At 41.1% G+C, this 13,057-nt stretch overlaps 1 protein-coding gene across 1 annotated transcript in view; it reads left to right on the forward strand.

Annotated features, from left to right (window-relative positions):
- The first annotated feature begins 1,139 nt into the window (after positions 1-1,139).
- Positions 1,140-13,057, forward strand: part of KCTD16 (potassium channel tetramerization domain containing 16) — a 296,606-nt gene continuing 284,688 nt past the window's right edge. Inside the window, exons 1-2 of the mRNA XM_081232481.1 lie at positions 1,140-1,843; positions 2,218-3,361. Of these exons, the coding sequence (XP_081088607.1) occupies positions 2,530-3,361 (832 nt within the window). The 5' untranslated portion in view covers positions 1,140-1,843; positions 2,218-2,529. The remainder of the gene's footprint in view (positions 1,844-2,217; positions 3,362-13,057) is intronic.

The raw sequence follows: 13,057 nt of genomic DNA on the forward strand, positions 1-13,057 counted from the left end.
ATTGTTGGCTTTCGTTTTTTAAAAATAGCAATTGTTTGGAATGGAGTGTGCCTCACATATATTATTCATAGATGAAGTACTATATTCTCATTAGGAATGTGAGTCCTAAGACGTTGGTGTTTGAAAGGGGAAATGGCTGACTTACTGTAAGCTGTTGGCTGGGCCATTATTGACTGGCAGGATCAACTGGAAGCACTTTGTTAGTGGATTAGGTTGCCCTGGAAATGCCTTCCTGAAACTCTAATGATGCACTTAAGGGAACCCTCTGGGACAGGAGTAAAATGTCTCTTTGCAGGCGTGTCTTCCACCAGAGTCCTCTTGGGATGAGATGGGAGGGGGCGGGGGCACATCCAAAGAGACGCTCTGTATGGAAACAGCCCCAGAAAAAAGGTTGCCGGTCCCAATTTACATGGAAGCTAAGCTCATGACTTACTGATATAAACCCTGGGTTTTCTGAGGGTACCAGTGCTTCGTGGATTCTTTTGAAGGAGCATCATTAATTCCAGAGAGACTGTACCTATGCCTGTATGTATTTATTATTTATTTATTTATTTCCTGTGGTGGGGTGGCAGAGGGATGGAGAAGAAGGGAAAAAACAGGTGAGGGCATCTGAGAGAACATGGTTTCATCCTCTTTGGTTGGAAAAAGAACTACTTTGTAGCTTGAACACTGGGGTCGTTGGGTGTGCTTTTCTTCCTTCCTTCCCTCCTTCCTTCCTTCCTTTCTTTTTTTAAAAAATTTTATATAAACAAGCTTTAGAGGGGCAATTTGCCCTTCCGCAGAAATTCAGTGCACGTGCGACGGACATGTTTGTTGATTTTTTTTTAAATGAAAAACCGCTGTGTTCGTCTCACCACTGGGTTGGGGGCTTGTTTCTGGGGGATGGTGGTGGCGGTGGAGGTCTGAAAACAGGAGGAAAGGGCAAAGCAAAGGCCCTTGGAAACTACAGACTTCCGGACAGGACGGGGAGGGGGCGTGGCTGCGCAGCGCTGCGTCCCCGCCCCGAGCCCGGAGCGCCCAGGAGTCGCGTGCCCACGGCCGGAGCGCGGCGTTCCCGCGCAGTCCTGGCGACCTGTCAGCGAGGCGGACGTGACTCGGAGCTGCCTCCGCTTTCTCCAAGCCATATTCCTTTAAGATGATGTAATAGTCATTTCCCTGGATGGTTTCTTGCCTGCACTGCTGAAACAACAGCATCCGAACTGCACTGGGAACTGTGGAACCACCCAGCTCCGCCGCCGGAGAAGCCCGAGCCCGAGCCCCCCGCCGTCATTTCGGCGCCGCGGCGGCCGAAGGCTCCCACTTGGCTGGGAACATGGGAGCCCTCTTGCCCTTGCCGGCAGGTGGGGTGGCCACCTGGGACCCCAGCAGGGCACATCTGTCTTTCTTTCTGCTTCTGGGCTTTCTGAAAAGCTTCTAAGTCCCAGTACCTCTTGCAACTCTCTTCTGCTTTAAGGATTCTTTCCAAAGGTTTGATTTTTTTTTTTTTTCCTGGAGAAGCTTTGGATGAATATTTTTCTCTGCTTTGCTTCTTCAATCCAACCTCTCGTCACGGTTTAACTTTTTTGTGACTTGTTTTAACTTGAGATTGGAAGTGAATATATACATATATATACACAAATATACATTTATATAAATCTTTATATATAGATAGATAGATAGATATACACACACACACATATATATGATTATTTTCTAAGAGCACATCTCTCTGGCACTTTTCATTGATACCTCTGTCCTTTACCTCTTTGGGATTTGACAAGCTCCAGACTCTGTGTGGTTGTGGATTCCGACTGCTTTGCAAATGGGTATTTCTGCGCAAGAACTGTTTCCAGCACTTACTAAGGTAAGTTCTGAGGCTTATTACTTTTCCTGTCCAGCCAGAAAAAAAAAATCCCCTTTTAGAAGTTGAAAATTGCATATTCCTTTTTAATGCAGAAATCAAATAGAAATGTTTTTAATACTAGATGCTGGAGACAGAGGAATATGGATAAATATGTAGACACAAAATAGCTTGAGAGAAGCTACGATTTAGTTGAAGAATGGCTGAAATCAGTAGTTCCAGGGCTGCTTATGTAAAATAATCTCTCCCTCCCTCCCTCCCTCCCTCCCTTCCTCCCTTCCTGCTTCTCTCCTTCCCTCTTCTCTCTCCAGTGGTCTCTTTTTTTCTGACTCATGCTGGGTTTGAGGAAATAATTTTCTCTCTTTTCCTTCACACAGACCTCTCAGTAACTGGGGACCTGGCCTGCCTTGCCTACTGAGCTTGGGGGAAGATTGGATGCAGATGAGTTGATTATATTCCGTGAAGTAATAGCTTACCACCTGCCAGGGTTTAAACTACTTTTGCAGCATCACTTCACCTGTGGAGTCTTTGAAATTTTGCTTTCTTGGGGAAAAAACTAGGTAAGAGAAGGCCGTTTTTTAACAAGTTAGCATCCTCTCCCTCCCTTACAAGTTGGTGCAAAAGATCAGGCTCTGACTCCATTGAACTGCACCTTCACATCAAAATAGAAGAAGAAGAAGAAAGGGACAATGGCTCTGAGTGGAAACTGTAGTCGTTATTATCCTCGAGAACAAGGGGCTGCGGTTCCCAACTCCTTCCCTGAGGTTGTGGAGCTGAATGTTGGGGGTCAAGTTTATTTCACTCGTCATTCCACATTAATAAGCATCCCTCATTCCCTCCTGTGGAAAATGTTTTCCCCAAAGAGAGACACAGCTAACGATCTAGCCAAGGACTCCAAGGGAAGGTTTTTCATTGACAGAGATGGATTCTTGTTCCGTTATATTCTGGACTATCTCAGGGACAGGCAGGTGGTCCTGCCTGATCACTTTCCAGAAAGGGGAAGACTGAAAAGGGAAGCTGAGTACTTCCAGCTCCCAGACTTGGTCAAACTCCTGACCCCTGATGAAATCAAGCAAAGCCCAGATGAATTCTGCCATAGTGACTTTGAAGATGCCTCCCAAGGAAGTGACACGAGAATATGCCCCCCTTCCTCGCTACTTCCTGCTGACCGCAAGTGGGGTTTTATTACTGTGGGTTACAGGGGGTCCTGCACCATGGGCAGAGAGGGGCAGGCAGATGCCAAGTTTCGGAGAGTTCCCCGGATTTTGGTTTGTGGAAGGATTTCCTTGGCAAAGGAGGTCTTTGGAGAAACTTTGAATGAGAGCAGAGACCCTGACAGAGCCCCAGAAAGGTACACCTCCAGATTTTATCTCAAATTCAGGCATCTGGAAAGGGCTTTTGATATGTTGTCAGAATGTGGATTCCACATGGTGGCCTGTAACTCCTCAGTGACAGCATCTTTCGTCAACCAATACACAGATGACAAGATCTGGTCAAGTTACACTGAGTACGTCTTCTATCGTAAGTACCACAGGTTCTTTTTGTTTTTTCATGTGTATGGATCCTCTTAACAGAAATATATGTCTGCATGTTCAGTCTATGTCTGAGGAATACTATTTTGGTTCTTTTTTTTAACCCTTGAGGTACAGCTAGAAGATTAGAGGTTATAGTCAGCTTTCATGTCTTACCTAAGACAACGTTTGTTTTTCCAGTCACAGGATATTTATAAAATATTTATTTTATAATATTTATATAAATATTTATTTAAATATTTAAAAATATTTAAATATTTAAAGAATCACAGAATATTTAAAGGCCTCAAAAATCACAAGATGCAAATGATATTGGTATAGGTAATATGTGGAATGAAAACAGGCATGTATGTCTCTGTCAGATATTGAATTGTGAACATAAGAACATTAGAATTTAGCTGTTGGTCCACAGGAGGTTGATAGACTCAGAGTGGCTGAAGTGCTGCTCTCTATTCTTTTATCTAACTTTGGGGTCTCTTAAGCTGGTTGCTGAAGACTGGCTTTCATGGGGGCGTTGAAAACACAAATGGATGTTGCACTGAATGACTTGATCTTGGCTAGATGGCAGCATAGACTGACGAAAGACCCCCTTCCCCCCCACCCCAAGTCTGAAATTTGCTTTTCTAGGCTTTACAGTTTTGTGATTTGATTCCTTAGCAATTTGTACTGAGATATGAGTTGCAGTGCAGACTTAATTAAGTTGAGCTTCATTTAGGAGTCATCTAAAAGGAGTGAATCCTTGAGAATTGTCAGTCACATGCAGTCATCTTCAGATAGCTGAGGTGATGGAATCACTGACATAAAAGGAAACCAGAAGGGAAAAAAGAAAGGAAACAATTGTACCTTTAAATTGTGCCTTTAAAGTAAGAGTTTGTTAGAGGTCAGTCCATTTGTTTAAATGACTGTACAGAATGCCTTGTTTTAAGAAATGGCATTATTCTAAATATAAGCCATTGATCTCCGAAAGGAGGACCATCAATCAATCTGTAAAGTTTAGTGCTTGATGAACTGCTGATTTTCAACAGGTCTGGGAGTTGGGTGAAGTGAATTCCATAAGAAATATGTTTCCAGTTTTTCTCTATTCTTATTTTAAGGCAAATCCATAAATATTGAGGATTAAAATATCTAAATGTCTTTACACATAAAGATACGACTGAATTTCCTGGACTGTTTTTTGCCTACAGTTGTGTTTATTCCTTTGGAGATGGTGCTGGGAACCTTGGTGACAAGGCCTGTGGGAAGCCGAGTTGCTCTCTACTGGGTTATCACACATTTGGTTTTTGGAAGTGAAGACAAATGGATTGTATAGAAAGAACAGCCTGTGTAGAAAAATGAAATCAGCCAGCAGTTCAGTAGCGTTCTGGAACAAGCATTATTTGGTCCAATATCCCTACCTATGGCCTTTATCTGTAATCTGTACCTTCCTCTATGGTGGAACTTAGTTGCCAGATTCTGCTTTCTTCCTTCTGGTGAATTTTCCACTAGTATAGAGATAAGGCTTTAGCTTTTTAGTTTTCTACAAAGGAGTGTGACATTATCTGTGATTCTGTAGAATAAATATCTTCTAACTTTTGGGGAAAAAATGCATCATAGAGTTTAAATCTAGGTGTGTGATATTTACCTTGTTCTCCAATTTCTAATATTTGAAAACAGCCTCTTAAGAAGCTTCAGTCAAATAAAAGAAAACCTACCAAGCATAGCCCCTCAAAAAGACTACACTTGATTCTAATCACTTGCTCATCTAAATGATACCCAGAATCTGAGTGTATTTGCCTACTAGCTCAGTGACATTTCTGTGTTCATCAGAGACTCATCCATATAACACTATGTCCTTTTTAGATTGCTCTCAACAGACTCTGTTCTCTGATCATATAATCACTTCTTTCTTTGTTGGGTTGCTGAGAGGTTGCCAAGGTTTGCTCTCCATCACTCCATGGACAGGCTAGCACAAATGTACAGCAGCTTCATATTGCACAGCACATATACTGCATATGATATACTTGCCCTTTGTACCTAACAAACAACCAGAGCTAAGTGTTAACTCTTCCTCTGTCTTAAGATCAATAAAACTGGCTGCTGTCTTTCTAAGGTGCATGACAGCTTCCGTGCAGCTGCTTAGGCATAATTATTTAATTAGAAGCTGCCAACTGTGCCTCTATAACCAAATTCATCAAGCTGTTGTGCTCAGGTTAATGGGACAAAACTACAGGAGGTGCTCTAAAGCAGGGAGTTGCTTGTATGCAAAGATGCTCCGAGCCCTGCCAATCAACCAACTGTGGGCACCGAGCCACCGCTCGCTTTGCAGAGGGTGTGGAGCCCAAAAGCCACCACCTGCCAGCCAGATCCGAAGGGGTAGTGTGTGTCTCTGGTGAGCACCTCCCCCAACCTCAAAAAAACCAACCAACCAACCAACTAACAGAAAAGATGCTCTTTGCCGGGGAACTCAACTTCCTCCTATGTTATAAAAATATCTGTAGATAAAGACATAGATATGTAGTGACAAACTTCTTAGGTCCAAGTAATTAACTCCAAGCAATTAGACTCTTCTAATAACCAAGGGATAATGCAGAGTCACTTTGTCTGGATCCAGATCACAGTAAAAAATGAACAGCAAGAAATTAATACATTGCATATGGTGGTTAACAGTCATGGGGAAAGACCCCTTCTTCCTCTGTTTGCCTAATTTTCTTCCAGATTTTCCAAGGGGAAATTGGGAAATCTGTCAATTATTAACAGGTTAGATTCTTGCCTCATTCAGTCTTCATGTGGACCTAGAATTGATGGTCAACATCAGGCAGTTTTGACTGAGTGTTTCGTTATTGCAGAACTACAAACAATTAAAGTCAACCCATGTTTGTGTGTGTTCAAAAGGGCAGCAAGAAAGGTGTTTGTCTACATTGCTTACACACCAAAATATGTGAGATACTGTGGATTATGATTCACTTATCAGAAACTGAAAAAATGTGAGTGATATAGGAAGTAAAGAAATGTGTGTCCTAGGATTGCCTCACAAAGTATTTTAATTAAAAAAAACGAGAAGGTACTTTTCCACCTTTCTCACCCAACTAGGTAAATAATTACCTCTGTTTTCTCTCCAAGTGTTATATGGAAGGCAATATCATAAACATCAGAGGATGCCTTCTTGATTTATCTCTTGATGAAATGAGATCTAAGTAATTTGGAAACGAGAAGTCCTGATATTGAACTCAATAGCCGTTCACACCACTTAGGAACAAAATCACAGGTGCGTGGAAATAAATGAACCTCTTACTAGCCCTCTTCCAGTGCCCTAGGGAAGCTTGCTCTTGGTTGGAGAAAATTAAGTACATTTCCTTAATCCTACTCATGAGTGAGTTACTTCAGACAAATGCCTGAAACCATTCAGATTCAAAGGCATTTGCCTCTAATAGAACTGTGATAACATGACCACAAATAGGGAGTTTAATTCATAGGATCCAAAAACATAAAGTATGAGTTCTGTGAATTACGGAGACACCAATTCATTGCCTTTTCAACAGATTACTGCTTGTACATTTTAACCTTTTTTCTCTTTACTTGGTTTTCTTAAATTTAAAGGGTTGTTTCCACACAAGTTTCTAAATTGCTTTATATACACAGTATATATCTTCAGGGTGGTTGATTGAGATGGAGTGTTGGAGAAAAGTAGATCAGGAAATGATTTCTTTTTCTTTTTTTTTTTTTTTGCGGTACGCGGGCCTCTCACTGTTGTGGCCTCTCGCGTTGCGGAGCACAGGCTCCGGACGCGCAGGCTCAGCGGCCATGGCTCATGGGCCCAGCCGCTCCGCGGCATGTGGGATCTTCCCGGACCGGGGCACGAACCCGTGTTCCCTGCATCGGCAGGCAGACTCTCAACCACTGAGCCACCAGGGAAGCCCAGGAAATGATTTCTCACTTAGAATTCAGCTGCATGACCTTGTATTGGGAAGAAATGGTGGTTCTGGCCATTGTGAATAAATGACCCAGTTGATTTTAGAAGCTTCCATAAGAGGGTGTGTTTTTAAAGGAAAACAGGTGGAAAAGCATCTATCTTGAAATGATTCTAGCTCTTTTTTTCCTGTTTCCTCAAAAGTTACCAATGATAGCTTCAGTTTTTATTGTCCATGGAAATATGATGTTGGCACATTCAAAATGAAGCCACAGAACAATGAAGTCCAAACTGTGAGGGTCTGATCTTTACCACACCTGCCTCTCCTCTTTCTGTGATGTTTTTCTGTCTTTTCCATCTAAGATGTTCTCTGTTCCTCTTCCTTTAGTCATTCCTGCTTTCAAGTTCTCTCGCTATGCCATAATCAAGACGTCAGTAAAAATTCTGTTCTGTCATTTTATTTAGAATATTTTCAAGGCATGGTGTTACTTTTTTCAGAGGTTTTTATACATAAGAAACCTTTTAATAACTGTGGATCCAGTGACTTTGTATCCCAAAGGGAGTGTTCTTAAGACTTGAGCCTTCTTAATTATAATTTAAATATATAGCATAATCTAAGTATAAGGCTTCATCATGAAGTTGGTTTAGACCCTGCTTGGGCAGATATTGGTTGGTGATGATGATGATAAAAGAAAGGGGTAGTGGGTATCATTTTTTCTTATCTCTTTAAGATGCTGTTCTCCGACCGTTGGGCTCAACGTAACAGGGATATAAGCATGTTAGTAAAATATCCTATTATGCCATTTTCACTTTCATGCCAAACAAGGTATATTACCTGAGCCCAGTTCCTTGTAGGAGATGATTTGAATTGTTTCTTCCTAGGTCTCTGGCATCCTGAATGAATTTGGCAGCAAGAGAAGTGTCAGTATGTAGGCAGAAAGGGGGAGATCTCTGTGATTGCCCCCAAGTACCTCAATATATTAAAAACGTATGTAGGGCTTCCCTGGTGGCGCAGTGGTTGAGAGTCCACCTGCCGAGGCAGGGGACACGGGTTCATGCCCCAGTCTGGGAAGATCCCACATGCCGCGGAGTGGCTGGGCCCGTGAGCCATGGCCGCTGAGCCTGCGCGTCTGGATCCTGTGCTCCACAACGGGAGAGGCCACAACAGTGAGAGGCCCGCGTACCGCAAAAAAAAAAAAAAAAAAAAAGTATGTATACAATTGGAAAGAGAAGACCAAATGATTTTGATAGCCTAAGGAGGTTTAGATCTTGCCAAAGGAATTAGAGATAGAAATAGCTGAGAATGTGCCACACAGAGCTCCATTGGGAACACCTCCAAACACAAACCATGGAGAGGAGTGACTGGGCATGGAAGAGAGTGCCAGTCCGATGCACAGAAAACAGTTCTTCAGAAATGTAGAGGTGATGCTCAGTCTCTGCATCATAGCTGACTATTGCTCTTTTTCTTTGGTCTTTGCTCTAGCTTTCCTCAAATACTGCGTTTCTTGGCAACTCAGCTAAAACATGTTAGTATGGAAATTTTCAAACACATCCAAATGTAGAGAAACCCAGCTCCAAAAATTACAGTGATCATTACAAGACTAATCTTGGTTCATATATATTCCTACCTACTTTCTCCTCTGTCTGCACTGGATTCTTTTGAAACAAATTTTAGAAGTCAGTCATTTCATTCATCCACAAACACTATACTATATGTTTCTAAAATAAAATGAATTTTAAGATACGTAACAATACCATTATCACATACAAAATTAATAATTCTTGAATATCTTCTAATATCTAGTTGGTGTTCAAACTTCTTTGATTTTCTCACAATATTTTTTTTAAAGTTGTCAAACTCTTGTTTGAATCAAGAGTCAAATGAGGTCCATCCATTATCTTTTATTGCTATTTATTTTCTCTTTCAAAATTAGAAAAATATTGCATATGGCATATATGACAAAGTGGCAAAAATATTAAATCTCTTAATTTTTCCCTCCCTCCCTCCTTTTCCCTTGCTCCCTTTTTCTCTCACTCCCTCTTTCTTTCTTTTCTTTTTCAATCTATTTGTTTGAAGAAACCAAGTTATTTGTCATGGCGAATGTCTGGCACTCCGGGGTTTCGCTCATCCATCTCTGTGATCTCTGTGATGTTATTGACACATTTTTTTTCTTACCCCTGTATTTTCTGTAAATTTGTTCAAGCTAAACACCAGATTCTAAGGCTTGATCAGATTCAGGTTCAGAATTTCTTGCAAGAAATCTTCACAAGCGTTGGCAGGTCCATTTTTAATTTGCTTTGACAGATTGAAATGCTATCTGCTTTGGAGGCAAGGGAGGGACCTCTCCTTATTGTTAGTTTTTCTTTTTTTTTAATAAAATTTTCCATTAAAAAATTTTATTTGTTTTATTTATTTATTTTTGGCTGTGTTGGGGTCTTTGTTGCCGCTTGTGGGCTTTCTCTAGTTGTGGCCACTGGGGGCTACTCTTTCTTGCAGTGTGCGGGCTTCTCATTGCAGTGGCTTCTCTTGTTGCAGAGCACGGGCTCTAGGTGCACAGGCTTCAGTAGTTGTGGTGCGTGGGCTCAGTAGTTGTGGCTCGCAGGCTCTAGAGCACAGGCTCAGTAGTTGTGGCACATGGGCTTAGTTGTTCCACGGCATGTGGGATCTTCCCGGATCATGGCTCGAACCCGTGTCCCCTGCATTGGCAGGCAGATTCTTAACCACTGCGCCACCAAGGAAGCCGTGTTAGTTTTTTCATGATCATCATATGGACAAATAGCAATTGGGATCTGTTCTCTCCATTGTTCAAGTTGATTCTGACGACACAGCAGGCAATAAAAGAGGCTCCAGTTTTTCCTTCTAGTCATCCAACAACTATCTAGTATTCCACTGCTGTTCTTGTCATTAGGCCGGGCTACCATCAGGGGTGCAGTGAACCTACCAAGATGTGCACTGGCTCCTGTTGACTGGGAGGAAGAATCATTCTGAGTGGGAAAGTTTGCCTCCTGGCTATTCTAATTTTGTATTCTGGGATTCTTTCAACTGTGCGGAAGCTCCACTGAACTCATCGTGTACGTTCTCAAACCTCTTCTCTCCTTGTGTTCCTTATCTCAGTAAATGGATTCATCAGTTGCCCAGTTCCCCAGGGAAGAATAAAACCTGAGTGGCTCTTCTTTCTCCCTAACCATTTCTCCAGTCTCCAAGTCCTATTGGTTCTTTTCCTTCATCCGTCTTGAATCCATCCATTTCTTCCCGTCTCCACTGATGCTACCCAGCCCACTGGCATTGCTTTTCTAGATTATTGCAAAGAAACTGAAACTGTCCTTCCCACCCATATCTGGTGTTGTCCCCTTTGGGTCTCCTCTTCCTGCTGCAAAAATGGTGAGATTTCTAAAATGTGAGCCTGACCATGTCACTCCTTAACGTGAATCACAGCTCTTGGTGGAATGACCTCTGCTTCTGTCCTTAGCCTCTTCTGTTGCCCTCCCACCTGTTACATTTTTAACCTCAGCTCTACCCCATTTCTTTTAGCTCTTCAATGCTGTTATACACTTGCTTCTTCAGTTTTGTACATAATGTTCCCTGTGCCTGGAACTGTGCCTTCACCTGCTTTGATTACATGCTTCAGGTCCCAATCTAGAGGTTCCTTTTATGGGAAGCCCTTCTAGCTCACCACATCTAGATTAGGCGCCTCTTATCTTTGCTCCGTAGGATCCTATTTTCCATTACTGTGGCGCAAATAATACTGTATTATACTTTCTTATTTAACTGTTTCTGTAACATTAGACTGCAAGCTCTGTGAAGGTAGGAACTGTGTGGGTCACTTTCATCATGATATACCTGGCACAGAACCTGGCAAAAATGTAGGCACTCCATAAATATTTCTCAAAAAAGGAAACTAAATGCCCACTGCAGACTTTTGTTTTGGTCATAGGTGCCAGTGTCTTGCATATACCATTACATTATCTCTTAACAGAACTGGAGAGCAATGATAGTGTGATTGCTCTGGTGTGACTGGTAATAATGATGGCATTTCCTAACTTCCACTGAGTTCTTCAGGTGCTGGGCTAAGCACTTTAATTTTTATTTTTTGAATTTTATTTAATTTATTTTTTTATACAGCAGGTTCTTTTTAGTTATCCATTTTATACACATCAGTGTATACATGTCAATCCCAATCTCCCAATTCATACCCCCTCCCCAGCCACTTTCCCCTCTTGGTGTCCATATGTTTGTTCTCTACATCTGTGTCTCAATTTCTGCCCTACAAACCGGTTCATCTGTACCATTTTGCTAGGTTCCACATATATGCATTAATATATATTTGTTTTTCTCTTTCTGACTTACTTCACTCGGTATGACAGTCTCTAGATCCAGCCATATCTCTACAAATGACACAATTTCGTTCCTTTTTATGGCTGAGTAATATTCCATTGTATATATGTTCCACACCTTCTTTATCCATTCATCTGTTGATGGACATTTAGGTTGCTTCCATGACCTGGCTATTGTAAATAGTGCTGCAATGAACATTGGGGTGCATGTGTCTTTTTGAATTATGGTTTTCTCTGGGTATATGCCCAGTAGTGGGATTGCTGGGTCATATGGTAATTCTATTTTTAGTTTTTTAAGGAATCTCCATACTGATCTCCATAGTGGCTGTATCAATTTACATTCCCACCAACAGTGCAAGAGGTTTGCCTTTTCTCCACACCCTCTCCAGCATTTGTTGTTTGTAGATTTTCTGATGATGCCTATTCTAACTGGTGTGAGGTGATACCTCATTGTAGTTTTGATTTGCATTTCTCTAATAATTAGTGATGTTCAGTAGCTTTTCATGTGCTTCTTGGCCATCTGTATGTCTTCTTTGGAGAAATGTTTATTTAAGTCTTCTGCCCATTTTTGGATTGGGTTCTTTGTTTTTTTAATATTGAGCTGCATGAGCTGTGTATATATTTTGGAAATTAATCCTTTCTCTGTTGATTCATTTGCAAATATTTTCTCCCATTCTGAGGGTTGTCTTTTCATCTTGTTTGTAGTTTTCTTTGCTTTACAAAGCTTTTAAGTTTCATTAGGTCCCATTTGTTTATTCTTGTTTTTATTTCCATTACTCTAGGAGGTGGATCAAAAAAGATCTTGCTGTGATTTATGTCAAAGAGTGTTCTTCCTCCATATTCCTCTAAGAGTTTTATAATGTCTGCTCTTACATTTAGGTCTCTAATGCATTTGGAGTTTATTTTTTTGTATGGTGATAAGGAGTGTTCTAATTTCATTCTTTTACATGTGGCTGTCCAGTTTTCCCAGCACCACTAATTGAAGAGACTGTCTTTTCTCCATTGTATATACTTGTCTCCTTTGTCATAGATTAGTTGACCATAGGTGCATGGGTTTATCTGTGGGCTTTCTATCCTGTTCCATTGATCTATATTTCTGTTTTTGTGCCAGTACCATATTGTCTTGATTACTGTAGCTTTGTAGTATAGTCTGAAGTCAGGGAGCCTGATTTCTCCAGCTCAGTTTTTTTCCCTCAAGACTGCTTTGGCTATTTGGGTCTTTTGTGTCTCCATACAAATTTTAAGATTTTTTTGTTCTAGTTTTGTAAAAAATGCCATTGGTAATTTGATAGGGATTGCATTGAATCTGTAGATTGCTTTGGGTAGTATAGTCATTTTCACAATATTTTTCCTTCCAATCCAAGAAAATGGTATATTTCTCCATCTGTTTATGTCATCTTTGATTTCTTTCATCAGTGTCTTATAGTTTTCTGAGTACAGGTATTTTACCTCCTTATGCAGGTT

The sequence above is a fragment of the Mesoplodon bidens genome (genome assembly GCF_964165515.1).
Source record: "Mesoplodon bidens genome assembly, chromosome: 4".
In the NCBI taxonomy this organism is placed as follows: domain Eukaryota; kingdom Metazoa; phylum Chordata; class Mammalia; order Artiodactyla; family Ziphiidae; genus Mesoplodon; species Mesoplodon bidens.